The 17973-nt window shown below is 40.4% G+C and overlaps 3 protein-coding genes across 8 annotated transcripts in view; 1 reads left to right on the top strand and 2 right to left on the bottom strand.

Moving 5' to 3' along the window:
• The window catches only part of IFT80 (intraflagellar transport 80), a 49224-nt gene extending 47637 nt beyond the window's left edge, over window positions 1-1587 (bottom strand). The window contains exon 1 of one of the 2 annotated variants that reach the window (XM_071752791.1): window positions 1147-1587. The gene's annotated coding sequence lies outside the window, so the exon portion shown is untranslated. The remainder of the gene's footprint in view (window positions 1-1146) is intronic. The other variant, XM_071752788.1, reaches the window with a different exon arrangement.
• A 209-nt stretch (window positions 1588-1796) lies between these two features.
• The window catches only part of TRIM59 (tripartite motif containing 59), a 47705-nt gene continuing 31528 nt past the window's right edge, over window positions 1797-17973 (bottom strand). Inside the window, exons 4-7 of one of the 2 annotated variants that reach the window (XR_011727571.1) lie at window positions 14530-14609; window positions 2954-5303; window positions 2632-2721; window positions 1797-2242 (exon numbers count right to left, since the gene is read on the bottom strand). The gene's annotated coding sequence lies outside the window, so the exon portion shown is untranslated. The remainder of the gene's footprint in view (window positions 2243-2631; window positions 2722-2953; window positions 5304-14529; window positions 14610-17973) is intronic. The other variant, XR_011727570.1, reaches the window with a different exon arrangement.
• Window positions 4606-17973, top strand: part of SMC4 (structural maintenance of chromosomes 4) — a 31273-nt gene continuing 17905 nt past the window's right edge. The window contains exons 1-4 of one of the 4 annotated variants that reach the window (XM_071752768.1): window positions 4606-4742; window positions 5870-6045; window positions 6646-6837; window positions 8605-8781. In XM_071752768.1, coding sequence (XP_071608869.1) covers window positions 4613-4742; window positions 5870-6045; window positions 6646-6837; window positions 8605-8781 — 675 coding nt within the window. In that variant the 5' untranslated portion in view covers window positions 4606-4612. Of the gene's footprint in view, window positions 4743-5866; window positions 6046-6645; window positions 6838-8604; window positions 8782-13059; window positions 13206-17973 lie in introns of those variants that run through there. The other 3 variants (XM_071752767.1, XM_071752769.1, XM_071752770.1) reach the window with 3 other exon arrangements.

The following is a 17973-nucleotide window of genomic DNA, read 5'->3' as shown; positions in this document are numbered from 1 at the left end:
ACACACACAGAAACAGCACAGGGTAAAACAGCACTAAAGATTCATTCTCCACTTTAACAGAAGCATCTCTCCTGCTTACCAGGACACCTCAAACCTCTCTGGCTGTGTGGATCTCAGCTGCTTTTTGTTCTGTGCACAACACCCCTTGCTAAACCCACCTTTTCACCTGCTTCTTGACAGTTTTTAATTATTTGTGGCTCAGGCAGAGAGTTTCAGCCCCTACCATCAGCTTCCAGCTTGCACTCCCTTCCTGCTCCCACTACAGGGAGTCAGTCCCGTTCTTTTCCTTCCAAAGGCAAGAGCAGAACTTTATTATCGTTTCTGAAAAAAACTTTTTTACACCCCATCCCTGGACCCCTACCCTGCAGGATGTCACCAAGAGGGACATCCATCTCGACCCAGACCACCCACAATCCGCCCAATCCGGCAGCAGGTGAGCTGAAAAGATTTAATCGGAGTTGTTTTGGGTTTGTTTTTTTTTAAATTAAAAAACAGTGGGGTGACAGTGAGGAGTTCTTGTGGCAGGGCTGTGTCCGCCCGGGCTCCCCCCTGGTCCCACCGCCTCACACCGCTCCTCGCAGTCTCCCCTCAGCTTCTCCCTCCCCACCGAGGAGGTGAGGATCGGGGAAGGATTGAGGGAGAGCCTGGAGAAGGGAAGAGGAGACAAGAGGAAAGGGAGAAGAGGAGGTGATGTCGGGGCAGGAGCTCGGCTGTCCCCGCTCTGAGGGAACCGCAGCTCCTCCCGCCCTTCCCCAAACCCGAGGGGCACCCTCGGCAAACCGCTGCGGTGCCAGCACACTCATTTCCCTCCAACTTTTCATTTTTCCAGATAACCCCTTCCCCACTGTCCCTCCAGCACCGCCCGTTCCCCTCAGGGCCACCCGGGACCGGGACTTCACCCCCCCCCTCCCACCACCCCCCCGTTCCCCTCAAGGCCGCCCAGAACCGGGGGTCGGGGACTCGCCCCTCCCGTACCTCTTCACCCGACCGTCTTCCAACCTTTTCCCTCCCTTCCTCCCACATCAAACCCGGGGGTCACAGCTTCCCGACCCTCTCGCCCACCTCGGCGGTGAGTCAGACCCTCCACCGGGGCAGCCTCCCCCGGACGGCGAGGGGAGGGGGGAATGGCGCCCATCCCGCCTTTACCTGCGCCGGCAGCGAGACAGAGAACGCAGAGCGACGGGAACCGCTGCCTTCAGCAACCGGCTCCAGCTCTTCGTCCCTCTCGGCACCTCGGGAGCGGCAGGGAGGAGGAGGAGGAGGAGGAGGAGGAAAAGGAGGAGGAGGAGGAGGAGGCGGCTGCTTCCCGCTCCCCCCTCGGCCAAGCGGCGCGGTCTCTATGGCGACTTCCCGCGAGAGCTCCTCGTCGCACCGCCACCTCAGGGGCCCTCCCCGACCAGGTGACACTGCCCGCCGGCCTCAGCGCTTCGCTTAATACCGCTTCAAAATCCCTCGTCCCACCGCAATTATTTTTTTTTTTTTTAATCTATCTATATATTTTATATTTTTATTTTTAATTCAATAATCACAGCGCCCGCTCGGGCCGCGGCCACCTCCTCGCCGCCCGTTGCTGAGCAACCGAGCGCTCCCGCCCACTGACCTACTTCTAACATTAAAATAAATCCTGCCCGCTCCCAACCGCCCATCTCTCCCTTTCCCCCCCTCCTCAGCCACCACTTCTCCTACTGAGCAAACAAACAAACAAAAAAAAAAAACACGCAAAAAAACCCAAACCCAACCAACAAACCAAACCCACACCGCTCCCCGAAGCCGAGGGGGTTTTTATTTTTTTTTGGTTTTAATTATTTTTTTCACTTCACCTCGCCCGTCCGCGCAGTAACGGCAAACAAGATGGCGCTGGAGGGGGGATTTTTTTTTTTATTACATTTTTTTTTTTAGGTTTTTTTTTTTTTTTCCTCCTTTCAAACCCGCGGGAGGCCGTCCCCCTCCCTTCCCAGCCTGCCCCGCGCTTTTCTAACGAATTTCGGTTCGAGTTCGCCGTTTGGGCGCCATTTTCGAGTGTGGAAGCCGCCTCAGCCGCTGCGGGAGCCGGAGCCCTCCGCTTCCCCGCAACCCGCAGCCTTCGCTGAGGGCGGGCATCGTCGCTCCTGGAAGGTACCGGTTCGGCGGGCAGGGTTCGGGGCAGCGGGACCGGCAGTTCGCCTGAGGGCAGGGGGAGCTGGGGGGCTTCTCCCATTGCCAGCGGGGACGTCCTCGGGGCGCTCCCCTGGGTCAGGGGGTGCTGAGGTGGAAGGAAAGGGAGCAACGGGCTCAGCCCCGCGCCTTGTTTTTCCTCTTTTTTTCCTGTTTGTTTTTTTTTTCTTTTTTTTAATCTATTTTTCCTCTTTTTTAATTTTCTTTTTAAAAATACTTTTTCCTCTTTTTTTTCCTCATTTTTCCCCTCTCTTTTCTTTCCTCCCCTTTTCCTCCCCTTTTCCTCCCCTTTTCCTCCCCTTTTCCTCCCCTTTTCCTCCCCTTTTCCTCCCCTTTTCCTCCCCTTTTCCTCCCCTTTTCCTCCCCTTTTCCTCCCCTTTTCCTCCCCTTTTCCTCCCCTTTTCCTCCCCGTCCAGAGGAAGTTAAATGCGGCGGTCTCCCCCCTCTCCGGACCGGGCCGGTCGGCCGGGGACTTGCCCGCTCCGAGGTCCCTTCCCGAGGGGTCGGTGCTGCCCGGCGGCTGCTCGGTCTCGGTGTAGTGGGGGCAGAGCGTTCGGCTTTTCCGTCCTGGTGTCGGCAGATTGATTGGTTTGAGGAAAATTGGGGTTGTGGGAGGAGATGAGAGAGGGTCTTGTGCAGCCCCAGAGAGAAAGCCCCAGGTTTCCCGCTGTGCCCTTACGGACCTCGGGGAACCGTGAATTTCAGAGACCCAACTGGGACGGGGAAGTACAGCAAGGACGTTTCGGTAGCACCGAGGTAGGAGTTTAGCTTGCTTAGAAAGCAGGGATCCTTCACTTACCAGCTCCTGCCTGCTCCTTTTACGCTTGAAGCATGAGACACAAATCCCAAGAAAGTCCGTAACGCCTTGGGAGGAGTGTGACAAGGCTGCAGCTGCACTCCTTAATTTAACGGATGGATTAAAAAAAAGGAAAACCAAAAAACCGACAAACCCAAACCCCGAAACTTTTCACTTATGGCTATCGGATTTAATCGGTTGTTCGTAAGGTTTTCTGTCCGTCTCTGACTCTTTTTTTTTCGCCGTAACAAAAACGGCACTTGGCAAGAGATCGTCCAGACATGCTTTTAACAAACACCTTTGAGCTGGCCCGGGGGAGGGGCTGGGCACGAATTTGTTAAATTTGTTAGAGAGTATGTGGCAGCTGATTTATCGCGATTGAAAAGCTGAGGTCAAGTAGTTAATGCTTGTTTCATACTGTTGAAGTATCTGGGGGGGGAGGGTTGGTAAGGTAAATAGGTCTATATTGCACAATTCTGTTGGAGTGGAGCAGTTTGGGGAAAAAAAAAAAAATCTTGTACTTGAGAGGCTGTAATTGTCTGAGACAGCCATTGCGGAAAACTTCTTAACAGGGGCATAGACTCAAATTGCCTTAAAATGAGTTCTTTCTCTCATTTCCCCCCCTCCCCCATTGTCCCAAATGAAGGACTCTCATGAGAGTGTGGGTTGGGGGTAGGTCTGAAAACGTCAAATGATTGGCACCAATTGTAAGATGACTTTCTAACCACGTCAGTTTTTTTTATCTTGTGAGAAGTAAACTTTCTCATGTCTGTTTTTCTGCGAACTAACTTCGCCACTTGCTGCAATTTCAGCTCTATGGAGGGAGTTTTTGCTCCTACAAGTCCTCTTTCTTCTCATCGGTTGCTTTCTATTTATACTTTTTTGGGAGCTGTGCTTGAGTGCCAGCTGATGGACTTTTGTAATTTTTCGTTCTTGATCAGTTAGCTTTAACATCACAGCTAGATGAAGGTATTTTGTTTTGCTTTCTCTCGTTGAATGTTGAATGATGGCAGTAGTGGTTGTGCTGTATTTTGTGAAATGAGTGTGTTGATTTCAAGTGTTTAAGAGTCTTTGCTGTAATTATGCAGGTCTTTTTGTTTATCTGTCTATCTATGTAAAATCTACAGTCAGCATGGACTGTTGAAAGGAAAATGAGTGCCAGGTCTGAAACGTGTATTTGAACAGGGCTTCCAGAAGACTATAGACATATGGTTACTCGGTTTGTTATTTCAAATGTGTCTTTAACTCTTTTGCCTCCAGCATCAGGGTTGCTTTCTCTGAGCAGAGTGGCTGCACTGAACATGGCTGTAGGAGTTCTCAGTAGGAAGATTCATGTAGCTTCTAAAGATTAGGCTTGGTTCGTTGTTTTGGTTTGGTTTTTGGTTTTTTTTTGGGGGGGGGGAATGATATGTCTTGATATATATAATTATGAGGCTAATCTCGAGGTTTTGCTTCAAATTTGTATTTTTGTCTTCAAAGATACCTCTAGTCTTTAGTTTCTAAATTAGTCAAACATCTGGGCAAACGTGTAGGTATATTCCTCAGGGGATTGTAGTTCAATGCTTAGATCACACGGGGTTTTCTTGTTTATGTTAGCAAAGGAGACAGATCCCTTCAGTAGTTTGATTGCTTGGAGTGGAAGGGGAACAGCCAACTGAGATCATGCCAGGCAAGAGCACCAAAACCTCTACAGCAGCCCATCGGAGAGGCACAGAGCCCTCAGAGGAGGCCACCAGTGACATGGAAGTGGAAAAGGATGGTGCCAGGCAGCTTGGTGAAGCACCTCCAGCAGGTAGGTGGGCTTCTGGTGGTGTAGCAACTCGCTGATAGTGCCTGTTTAGCAGCAAAGTTCGTTTAAGTTACCAACTGTTCCAGATAGGATTTGCTCTTTTCTTTTCTAGAAAGGAATATTGAAACTCCTGGCAAGTTTAAGCTTCTTTTGAAATGGTAAAGAGGGCTTGCAAAGAGTTAAAGTGTTTGGACCAGAGATTTAGTACAAGTGCAAAAGCAATTTGTAGAATTTCTCCTAATAAAGTCTTATTTCATGTTTTTGATCTGTAACATTGTACTTAAGATTGTTGTACAACAGCAGGGTTTCTCAAATTTATATGCAGCCAATGGTATGGGATTTCTTGGAATGGAATAAATGTCAAGTTTATTTACTTAACTCTTAAAATGATTTGACTTTCTTTTTCGTGAAGCAGTGTATTTTCTTGGGTTTCTTGAGTTGAGATTTTGCTGAAAACATCTGGAAAAACAGCAGTGTGCCTCGTCTTAGGTAGTTAGCCACGCAATTCCTGAAGCAAGGTATTTGACAAGTAGATGGATATGTTGAAATTGGTGGCAAAAACTACTGTCTACTGGAAGAAAAAGTTGCTAGTAACTGTTGAAAAGCTGCTTTGCTTACAACTAGCTGATATCCAGGGGGCCAGTTTGTTTTCGTAACAAACTTCCTGTCTTTGCAGAGTAGTTGTGCTGTCATTACAGCTTTCAGAGCATTGTGCAGCGAGCCCCAAATCTTGGAGAGTGACTTGTGAGCACGCTTGAAATGTGGCTTTGCACTTATTAATTAGAAAGACTTTGCCTGGTTCAGATTTGGAGGCTTATTGTGAGGGTTGTAGCTATTGTAATTGCAGAGTGCCTATTAAAGTGTGTTGGAATAAGAATTACATAATGAGAGAACAAACCCACTCATGGGTCGATGGGACATCTTCACTATCTCTTTTTTTTAAAGATTCACCTCCTGAAAAGAATTTGGATTCCACTTGGCTCATTTTGAGAATTCCAGGCAAAAGTCTAGGCTGGGTTGATACAGAAATGATATTTGCTTTTCCAGTTGAACATTTTCAAAGGTGTCTAGTTACTGAGAGCTTATAGCCTCTTTTTTTCTTTCTGTTTGTTTTGGATGGCTCGTAGCAGACTCGGATGAGGTGCTTGATAATCGAAGTTTAGAAGAGATTTTGGGTAGCATCCCTCCTCCCCCACCTCCAGCAATGACCAATGAACCTGGTGCTCCTCGGCTCATGATAACTCATATTGTAAACCAAAACTTCAAATCCTATGCAGGGAAGCGAACTTTGGGACCTTTTCATAAGGTATCTTTCTTTTACCTTAAAACATTTTAGAAAAGAAGGTAAGACTTCACTGGCTGTTAGGATTGCTTCTTGTATTTTCGTGTAAGCTCACCTCAAAACAACTGAAAACTATTTCAGCTTTAGAATTAACTTTTAGAGTGATATTCTAAATTTTCTTTATTGGGCAGTAGAGAAAACAGTTAAGTGCCACTCTGATGCTGTATAATTTTAATTTCTCAGTAAGCCTTAAAAAACCACACTTCTCTCCTTATTTCATTTTCTGGATAACACTTAGGGGTGTGTTTGAAGAATGAGAATATTTCTTAGTGCCCACAAGAGACTTACGTGGCTAATCAAGAAACTTTCCTTCCAAGCATGCTTGCTGCATGCAGTATCACTTTGAGTTAACAAGTTAAAATTTAGAAAGCTGAGGTGTATTGTTTTTTTCCTTAAAGAAGTCCTTCTGCTTTACCTTGGGCAGTAAAAATTAAGCTATCAAATAGTCTGCACTTCCAGAGAAATAACTGTGTGTTTAACTGTTCACACATGAAGTGGGTGATGTACAGTGCCTAGCATCTATTTCCTTGTGGATATCACTTTTTTTTTCCTTCTGTCATGCAGCGTTTTTCATGTATTATTGGGCCAAATGGCAGTGGGAAATCCAATGTCATTGATTCCATGCTTTTTGTGTTTGGCTACCGAGCACAAAAAATCAGATCCAAAAAACTCTCAGTGCTGATCCATTATTCTGACGAGCATACAGACATCCAGAGTTGCACTGTGGAAGTCCACTTCCAAAAGATCATTGACAAGGTATGTATGCTTCTGGTCAGAACAGGGGAGGCTTTTTGCTTTTTTTCTTCCAGCATTTGAAATTTTTTAATTGTTGTTTTAGCTTGAGCTGGGGAAAACTTCATAGCATGCTTAGTTTACCTTTAGGATGTGAAACATCAGCTCGAAGTTAATTAGCTTGAAAAGTTTCTTTATTGAATAGTGCAGTTCTTAAAATATTAGTAGGGATTCTTTTTTATTTTCTCAAAGACAACTGTCTGGTTCATATCCATTTAAAAACTTTTTAGAAATATGTAGCAATCATTTTAAGAAGTTGTTTTAGAGTTAGCAGCTCTATTTCCTCAAATAAATAAAACTTATTTCTGAAGTTAACAGGACCCCTAAAATTTGGAAGTCTACATTTAGATATGTTACAGGTTCTTAAATTGAACATATAGATTATGAAATAAAACACATTTCAGCAAGACTTTTAAAACCAATTAGAAACTATTTTAGTTTATCTAAATTAATAGAAAAATATATAATGGATCTGAAACTTTTTATTTAGACTTTATAAACTGTAAACATGTCTGCAATTTTGAAACAGATTTTTCATAGAAAATTCAGGCCCTTGCATCCTACCACTAAATATTTTTCAACCTGATATTTTGTTTGAGTGAAATAGAAAGAGTAGGCAAATAAAATAAATGTTTATTTTGCTTGCCACTTGATGTATTGATTAAAACTTAGGGATATTTTTGTTGATATATTTCAGTTACACTGCAAGGAATTTATTTCTCCTGCTCACCAATTGTTGAATTTGGGCTCAGTCAAAATAGTGTGAACTATACATTGAAATTTCAAAAATTGTGTTGTTCATGTGGCAGTATAAACACCCTTTAAAGGAACTGTTTTAAGAGACAGAATTTTTTTTTTTTCCTTTGATTTCATTTACACCCACACATACCTTTTGCTTATATTTCTAATAACTAGATTTAAAAATTACTGGTTTTGTTTTGTTAGGTTTTTTTTTTTTGGTTTTTTTTCACTTAGCTCCTAGATGCTAACACAAAGTCAAGTTCATGATCTCTAATCATTTCTGCATATACCAGATACCAATTTGATTATGCTCTGGGGTTAATCTGGGAAAGTGGTAGGCCAGATAAAATCTTTCCCAGATGCATGCATTAATATTACACTTTTGAGTATAGAAGCAGCTTTATTTTAATTGCTGCTTTGTAGGGAAATCTAAGATATCTTTGGAAACTGAGGAGGTCGTATTGGTCACATCTTTAATGTTTTGCCTTTTTATCTTCTCCAGTTTCTCTTTAGAAGTGTTGAGCTAAAAGTAACTCCTTTTCCTAGCACTATAAAAAAGGAGTTTCAAATGCAAACGGTAGTTCAGTCACTCAGGACTCCCTAATCTGAAATTTAAAGGGTGGACAAGCACAGCCACTTTAAATTTGAAGTAGGCCTTTTCCTTTGTGATTTGAAACAGTGGTAAGAAGAAAAAAATTTTTTTTTCAAAGCAGGAGCTTGATTAGAGGTGGGAAAGGCATCATATGAAGGACATGCAGTTTAAATTACTTGGTTTTTTTTTAAATAATTTTTAATCTTTTTTATTTTTATTTTTTTTTAATTATTTTGAGATATGCAGCTTTAAGACAATTCCCTCTTCTTCTAGACCCCTGAGTACAATTAATTGACTTAAAACCTGAGCATGATAAAACCTCTGTGCTTTTTTAGGAAATGTGAGGTAAACCTGTGATACAGTAATTGTTTTTCTGGCTTTGTTTTTCCTCAAAACAGGAAGGAGATGATTACGAAGTCATTCCTAACAGCAACTTTTATGTATCTAGAACTGCTTATAGAGATAATTCTTCTGTCTACCACATCAATGGAAAGAAAACAACCTTCAAAGATGTTGGTATTCTTCTTCGAAGCCATGGAATTGATCTGGACCATAACAGGTTCTTAATTTTACAGGTTGGTGTATGAAAAAAACCAATTTTAAGTAGAGCTGCATTTCCAGTCCTAGCTATAAAAAAAAAAAAATCTAGGTTTTAACTCTTCTATTTGAGGCCTTAAAGTACTTTAGCAGCACATCATGGTTTGCAAGCTCTCAGAAAGATGCGAATCATTATTTGCTGCTTTAGAAATTTAAGGAAGATAAACAGTGGAAGATACTGATATCATTTTTTTTTTTTTCCTGTTAACAAATTTGTTTTCCTGACATGTGGATGACTAGAAGAGTTGTCATACTTGTTCCGCCCTAGCAGCACGTAAATATTGGTGTAGTAAAATAAACCTTAAACCCCAATATTATTGTGCTGCTTAAGCGTGGCAGAGATTCAGCAACTTGTTTATCCTTTAGGTAAAAATGCATCAATATTAACTTAAATCTTAATGATCTACTCTTATCTCCCCCTCTCATATGCAGATATGGTTTTACTGGAGAAGTATGTATATAAAAATTAAATGTGCATAAAAAGGGAGTGCAAGAAAAAAAACAAAGCAACACGTGAAGTGTACTTTTTATTTACACTTGTGTAACAACTGTGGAGGACACCAATTTATAGCCAAGTCAAGCTATGTTTTTTAAAGCTACAGTTTAAAATCCATACTGTAAAAATTAATCATAGAAATTGCCAATATAAGAACCTTTATATTCATGTTTCCCCTAATATTATAAGGCTTGCTGGCATGTTTGCTGTTTTAAACACAGGCTGAAGAGAATCACACATTTTTTTTTCTAATTTTTAAATAATAATGGAGAATTTTGCTGTGTGCTAAATTATTTAACACATAAATTAAATTAAACTACTTGATGGAAGTGCTTAAATATTAATTCAATTGAGTAACTATATCTGCCATTACCTGTAATTATTTTGCTACTATTACTACCAGGTCCCAAATTACTCTGAAGGATCATGACCTAGAAAATTAGTGAACAGTGGGTGCCTCCCAAGGTCTGAAATTTTTGGTGGAGTTTATTTTAGGCCTGGTTTTGTCAAAGAAGCTTCCAGTTCCCCTCTTAAAAAAAAAATATTCTAGATAGGTCACTGTGCTTGCTTCACTTCCTCAAGCCTTTTCGTGCAGCCCTTTTTTACAGTTACACCCACAAAAAGAGGATATATCTGTTTTGTAGTCTCCATGCCAGTTGATTATTCCCTCCAACACTTTATTCCTGCATTTTCTGTTTCAAGATGGAGTTAGATGTACCTCTAACAAAACAGCTGTGTTGAACAGCCTCTTTTTTTCTATACAGTTGTTCTGAAATGTCACTTTAGCAGAATTTCTAAAAGGGTGAGAATGCAGAGTCAAAGATTAAGCTAGGGAGAAATTCTGGTGCAGAAATACCTGCAGCTTGGTGTTAGCATGCCCTTTAGCCACTGGGAATTAAAAATCTGGGAGTATTGCTAAGATTTTAAAATTTATTTTTTTTTTTCCCCCCTAAATGTGATTTGTTTCCTTCTCCCATTAATTGTTTCCCTGGAAGTTTTCACCAAGGAGCACTTGGTGCAGAAATACCTGCAGCTTGGTGTTAGCATGCCCCTTAACCACAGGGAATTAAAAATCTGGGAATATTGCTAAGATTTTAAAATTTATTTTTTTTCCCCCCTAAATGTGATTTGCTTCCTTCTCCCATTAATTGTTTTCCTGGAAGTTTTCACCAAGGAGCACTTGGTGCAGAAATACCTGCAGCTTGGTGTTAGCATGCCCCTTAACCACAGGGAATTAAAAATCTGGAAGGGAGTATTGCTAAGATTTTAAAATTTATTTTTTTTTCCCCCTAAATGTGATTTGTTTCCTTCTCCCATTAATTGTTTCCCTGAAAGTTTTCACCAAGGAGCACTTGGTGCAGAAATACCTGCAGCTTGGTGTTAGCATGCCCCTTAACCACAGGGAATTAAAAATCTGGGACGGAGTATTGCTAAGATTTAAAAATTTGTTTTTTTTTTTTTTTTCCTAAATGTGATTTGTTTCCTTCTCCCATTAATTGTTTTCCTGGAAGTTTTCACCAAGGAGCACTTGGTGCAGAAATTCTGGTGCAGAAATACCTGCAGCTTGGTATTAGCATGCCCCTTAACCACAGGGAATTAAAAATCTGGGAGTATTGCTAAGATTTTAAAATTTATTTTTTTTCCCCCTAAATGTGATTTGTTTCCTTCTCCCATTAATTGTTTCCCTGAAAGTTTTCACCAAGGAGCACTTGGTGCAGAAATACCTGCAGCTTGGTGTTAGCATGCCCCTTAACCACTGGGAATTAAAAATCTGGGAGGGAGCATTGCCAAGGTTTTAGAATTTATTTTATTTTTTCCCCCTAAATGTGATTTGTTTCCTTCTCCCATTAATTGTTTCCCAGGAAGTTTTCACCAAGGAGCACTTGGTGCAGAAATTCTGGTGCAGAAATACCTGCAGCTTGGTATTAGCATGCCCCTTAACCACAGGGAATTAAAAATCTGGGAGTATTGCTAAGATTTTAAAATTTTTTTTTTTTTTCCCCCTAAATGTGATTTGTTTCCTTCTCCCATTAATTGTTTTCTGGAAGTTTTCACCAAGGAGCACACACCTTTTCCTAAAAGCTTGAAGTTTCATGCTTTCCACTTACACAGTGGGGAAAAAAGAGGGGGTAATAACCAATATTAAGGCATAAACAGGGATTCCCACCCTTATTTTTTTTCTTTCATTCCACTGGACTCTTTGTGGGTCTTGTATTAGGAACAGCAGAGGAAACTACTGAGATTTTCTGTGTTTCTTGAGTCTTTCTGACTGAGACAAAGTCCTTTCTCTTTGCATGTAAGGTTTTGCCCCTTTTAAAGTGAAATTTATCTGATTTGGTGATTCAAAGCTGAGTACTTTCCAGGTGGGAAATTTAGCAATATTTTCTACAAAATGACAGCAACACTTCAGAATCCTAATCCTAAAAATTAGGAAGTAAATGAGATCATGTCAGAAGGTTAAGGCTGTGAACTGCTATCACCAGGGTTGCCCCTTTTCCTCTATGTTTTTCAAAGCAAGTTATTTAAAATTTGAGAGAAGTGAGAGGTTTATTTAGCTTTTTGCTCTTATTGCAGCTACAAAAATACACACTACCCTAAGTTTACCTTATCAAGTCAGAGTAATTTCTCATTTAAAATAAGGTATAAATACCTCATTTTTTACTATGTCAGTAGGGTGTAATTAAAATATTTCACTTGGAATATAGATTTTGGGTAAAAATATTAAGGATTATCAAATTCTGGTTTTGGTGTGTGACAATATTCAATAGTTAGTACTAAAGTGTTAACAGGACATGTTACTACTACAAGTAGTAACAAAACCTTTAGATATTTGCTTACATCTTGCTAGCATATTTAGCATTACTCAGTGGAAAAGAGTTGCTTTTTAGGAGGTTTTGTTTTTTTAAAAAGTAAGTTTCTTTTCCTCACTTCACCCTCTGTTTTGCAGTCTTTTTCTGGCATTGCAGATTTTGGTGCCTTTGAGGATAAAATCTGAAAGCTTTTTACAAAATTCGAATTTTGTCAAAGTTAAGTAGGGGATGGTCCAGGTCCTTCTGCTGATTCCATACTGAAAATATGAAACTCAAACTACTGATGGCTTCTAAGAGTAACATTACAAAAAAGACCTCAGGAAAACCAGAATATGTAAGACTTAACTGAGTAGTTGTAGAAGTATTAGACATTTTGTGCCTGACCTAGCTAATTGAAAAAAAAAAATCTTGTTTAAAACTGGGTTTGGTTACAAGGGGATATTGCCAGCACTTAACAGGAGGGGTTTGTCATTTTTGTGATCCTGAAGTTCTAACACTGCATATTTCATGTTTTTAATAAATTGCTAAATGGTTTTAATACTTTAGGAAGAAGCAGCTGTTTAGTACATTTTGAATTTTTAATGGTTCAGGTCACAGCCTGAAACTGCAACAGGGAAAAAATGCAGCTTGTCACTTAAAAATTAAATGAATATGCTGAGCACTGGGGTAAAACCTAGCTGGTATTTTTTTGTCCTCCATACCTAAAGCCCCAGCTTCAGGAACTGGTATATCTGCAAAGAGCAACAAACAAAATTATTTAGGTTTTGGGGGTTTTAACATTTTTTTTTAAGATTTCTTTGGACCATCAGTGTATGTAGAGAGAAAATTTGTGTGGGTTCTGTTACGGGCTGGGCAAAACTCTGAAGGTGAGTATGTTTGCTGTTGCTCAACAGTGACTCTTGTGAACAGAGTAACCTTGAGGCCAGAGAAAAAAATCAGCCTCTTTATCCTGGCTGGTTTGCTCTGAGGAATTGTTAAATAAATGGGGAGAACTTGAAGGAATGTCAGTTCTGGTCATCTCTGGGGAGCAAAGCACACTGGCTGTGGACAGCAACCACTCACTGCCTGCTGGAATTGGCTGGGGCAGCCTTGCAAGGTAAGAAGTGTAGCTGAGACCAAGTTTTAAAAAGGAAAGTGGAGTTTCATAGGTAACTCCCACCCAGTGACTTTGGGAATGAATATTACAGAAAAAAATGGCACAAGAGTTTGAATGGATTTGGTGCTAAAAGACTGTGTTGTGTCTTTGTGTGTGAGCTGATTTCAATTCACTTTGGGAGCTGCTTTCTTTCAAACAAATTGGAACTGTTTTAAGCAAATTTTCTACTAATTGCAGTAATATTTCACTTAAATGTATTTTAAACACATAATTAAAATATTTTCATGTATGTAATCCTAAGCAAGTATAAACAGCTATGGTGATTTTTTTTTTTTTTTTTGTAACTGATAGGAACAGCACTTTGGAATGTACTAAATCTTATCCTATGGCAAGATTATGTTGCCAGAAAGGAAGTTTAGTCAAGTTTTTCACCTGCTGCTTTGTGGAAATAATGTAGGAGCCTCTGGTTCAGTGTATTGGAGAGGAAATGAGGGAGAGCAGATTTTCTCCTCACTTTGAGATAAGCCCCAAGTTCTCAATTGTTGAGGTTGCTTTCCTGATGGAGACACAGCAAGCTCTGAGCTTGTGGTGCTGAGGAGAGGTTTGTTCTGGAAAGGTCAAGGACAGCTGAGCTGAAGTGGCAGGCAAAATTAAAGCAAGTGTGATAATGTAATTAAGTAAAACCAGGCTCTCTGAATAAAATATTAAGTAAGAATAAAGCCCCACTGATTCATAGAGTGCAGAATCAATTTCACTGCTCAGATGTGAGAGATGCTCATGGGTCCATGTGCAGTTTCAAAATGAATTCTCCTCCATGGTCAGAAAAGTCTCCCTGGGTGATTCATGGGATTTGTATTTTGCACATTGCAACACAACGTTGTAACCACTGGGTATTAAGCTTTCTTCAGCAAATAGGGAAATAGGAAAAGTGGAGAAAAATCCCTTTTCTAGGGCCAGTGATTAATTGAGGGTGATCAATTAAATGGTTTAATTAGAACATACCAATAATCTTGAAGTCAGACATTGTAGGTTGGACAATAAGTGACTTAGATTCCAAAGTGACTCTAGATTTGCACTCAATTTGTATTCTTGTGTTAAATACAAGAATGTCCTTAAGAAATCTTCTAAAATTAGACAGATGTGCAAACAGCTTGACAAAGGCTACTTTTAAATTATTTCCAGAGTGCAGAATAGTAGTTTTGTGCAAACAACTGGATGTTGTATAACAAGCTAATTCTAATTTTCCCCTCCTCTTTGCACAGTAGTGGCCTTGTAGGTTTGTGTGTGTGTATTTATGATTTATTTGACTCTCTTGATTTCCCACCTTGCTTATAACACTTCTCTTGGAAGGCAGAGCATGAAGTTGAGTATTTAATACTTTCTCCCCTCCTGTGGATCTGCCATCTGGTAAAAAGGAAGGGTAAAAATGAGATAAAGTGGCTGCAAGCATTAAGTAATAGTAGCAAATAATATGGAATTAAAAAAAACCCAACAAACTGCTCTGGTTTACAGCAAGAGCTGAGTTCCAGGCACATTTCCAGGAGAGGAAGAATAAGGTTACAGGAATATGGGTTATCTGTGTACTTAGCTTCCAAGGTCCATGGCCATAGAATTCCTCATCCAAGCTACATGGACAGGGGAAAATGGGCACATTCACAGAGTCACATTGAAATTATCACTATAGAAAAGGGAAGAAACACAAGACTGGCACTTATTTTAGCCATTCCCTATATTTTGATATATCATTTTGAGAAATTAAAAATAAAATCAGAAAAAAGTGAAGTGCCAGCACTGTTGTGATAGTGTAGTGTAAGAGAAATTGGTAATAATAAAGGGCTGAAAACAGTATAGATAATATATAGGGAAATATAAGGAATCACCTCACATTGCTACCTCTTAGACATGATAAAACCACAGTTTGGGTGCCTTTCTATTATCAAGAATTACACAGAATATGCAGGAAAAATAATTTTGTGCACTTTCAACTCTGGTAGGTGGCTGGTGAAGTTACTCGTCCACAGCCCCTTTGCTCTGAGAGAACTATTTCACCATTTAAAACACACTGAAACATTGCTCTTTTCTATAAAATAAGATGAAATTCTAAACTTTATTATTATTTTATGAAGATAGCTCTGCCTTGTGCTGAGTCAGTTCTGTCCAGAACTTCCATATAAAGTTGAGGAGAATTCTGGATGTGCTGGCTACAGCAAAGCTCTTCAGGTCACTGCTTAAAGGAGAAGTTCTGGTGATCCCCTGCTGCCTGACAAGAGTCCTTTTTTGGGGAACAAACATTCCTGCTTAAACCATTTGAATGTAAAATCCAACATTCTGAAATATTTTTTTTTTTATACATATATATAAAACATCACAAGACCATCTTGTGATGCTTGACAAGCTGTATGATATTCTGACAGCTGCCTACATTTGCACATCACTTAATGAAATGGGATTCTGTCATACTGTAAAGTTGCAAACTAATTCATTTAATCAGTTAATTTAGCAAGCAATTTGAATATTCATATCAACAGTATCCAGAAGTTTTAAGATTATTGTAGCTGTGCTGTAACAAGTGGTGTGCTCTGGATTAAGTGTAGCCTGCTGCTTCCCATCCATCCAAAGATTTTGGACTCATTGACAAAACTTCCTTTTATGTGTGTTTAAAAAGCTCTAAAAGCTTGCATGGTATCAGAAGTATGCTAGCAGTACAGTGCAACTAATAAAACATTGTGAATTTTAAAATTAAAGTTGTGGTTGCCTTAAAAATACCAAATATCACAGCCACAGTCATCGTATCTAAAAGTTTGTGTTAGTGTCATGTAATCCTGAAACAAAGTTATCTCTTTTGACCATAACCCCAGCCCACAGCTTTCTCTCCAAGTACTGAAAAACATCTGTTAGAAGGCAGGAATTAGAAAGTGGAGAGATTGTAGGAGTTTGGCTTATTTTACTGCTCATTACTCCAGATGCTGGTAGGAGAAACATCCTGAAATGAAGCTCTCATCTTGGTTCCATGCAGAGCCCCAGCTAGGGAGATTTGCCATCAAGGTATGAGGGGGTCAACCTAAAATGTTGAAACTTCAACTTTTTTTCTGAGAGGAAAAGATCCAGGCTGTTCTGGAGGTGTTCCCTGGTTGCAGTTGGCTTCCTTTGTACAACTTTGGGCAGGAAGAAAGCCTTCTTACTTCTCAGAGGTGGAGAAAATGTAACCAAAAGAAAAGCTTGTAGAAAGGATTTGTCTGATTTGCCAGTATTGAAGAAAAAAATTGCCAAAAATTGAAACACAACAACTGCAACAGAAAATTCCCCTCAGAAAACACCCAAACTACTCCCACCCACCCCAGAGTGCTGTTTAATTCCATGTTCTGGCTTCCAAGCTACAAAATTCCCTTGCAACAATCCATGTTTTAATGTGTTTAATGTAACAATCTATGTTTTAATGTGCCTGTGCTTTACTCTGCTTAAAAACATCCTGGATGTGTGGGTTTTAACTCAAAAATGAGTTCAGTCTGTTGGATTGTATAGGATTGTGCTAATCTAGCCCAAGGTTTTCAGCACTTTATTTTGACATTAGAAATCAAGTGATCAGCCAACATCCTGGAAAATTATTTTTACATCTTTGCTGCCCTAATTATTCTGTGGAAGGCCAACAAAATGGATCTGCAGATGTTGGAATAAGAGTTGAGCTGACAAAATTTAGTGTTTTGCAAGACAGTCTTCAGGTGTTTGCCTCACATTTTCAGGGGTGAGAAGTCTAGGATCTCCAGGAAAATCTGCTCAGAATGTGGGGAAGTTTTCCCAACCAGAGAAATAGGTATCATTTCTTCATTAAGAGTTTTAAGGTTGCTGTCAATAACCTGCTCTCAATAACCTCAGAGGATTTTTGCTAACCCTGTCTTGTTTCATACCTAAATTTTAAGATTCTAACCTTCTGCTTTTGGTCTGAAATTCCCATCATTCCCATTCCAACACCACAAGGAGGTCAGAACTGTCCTGTATCAAGCAGTTTGATAACCTGCTTGAAAATTCAGATTGTTCTGTGCCTTAAGACATGTGGTAAACTCAGATTAAAAGCTTTGTGTTCTGACAGGATTTCTTTCAAGAAATGACTGTGGAATCTGGAGAAAGTCAGAGTTCTAAGAAATGAGGTAATAGAGAGTTTAGGGCATTGTGTGAATGCAGAAGAGTGGGTGGACCACATAGGAAGTGAAATTAGATGAATTCCATCTATAATAGGTGTCTTAACTGGCCAGCATTCCTAAAATACTGCTAGGATGCAAGTATAACTTCTACCAAAATGCATGGGCTCCAAACCTAGACCTGCCAGCCTCTGCAGATGAAAACAGGGACAGAACAAACCTGTCCCAGTTTATCAGATGCCTTTCTGGGCACCCACCCCACAGCATCCTCAGGGGTTGGACACAGGAGCCCAGGCACTCCTGGTTGGTGTATTTAATGCTGCTGCTGACCCTCTCCTAATCATTGGTTTCAGATGGGTAATTGTATGATGAGCAATTTTTACTCTGGTTTTTTGAGAGCTTTTATGATTTTTTTGCTCTTAAGTTTTTTACTTTTCTGCACCAGAAATTTGGAAAGCACCTTGAACATCATAGCAGTGAAACAATTCTCCTCCTCAAGAGTTCAGCCATGCAAGGGGAAGCAGAATCTCCCTGTCCCAGAATCTCCCTGTTCCAATTCCTTGAAGTTATTCCTCATAGTTTTTCACTAGAAAAAGTGGATTTCCAACAAGAATGGCTCTTGCCCTGTTTTT

This window comes from Heliangelus exortis, chromosome 9 (genome assembly GCF_036169615.1).
Source record: "Heliangelus exortis chromosome 9, bHelExo1.hap1, whole genome shotgun sequence".
Taxonomy (NCBI): Eukaryota; Metazoa; Chordata; class Aves; order Apodiformes; family Trochilidae; genus Heliangelus; species Heliangelus exortis.
The sequence above is the reverse complement of the archived record's forward strand: the minus strand, read 5'-3'. Positions and strand labels throughout refer to the sequence as shown.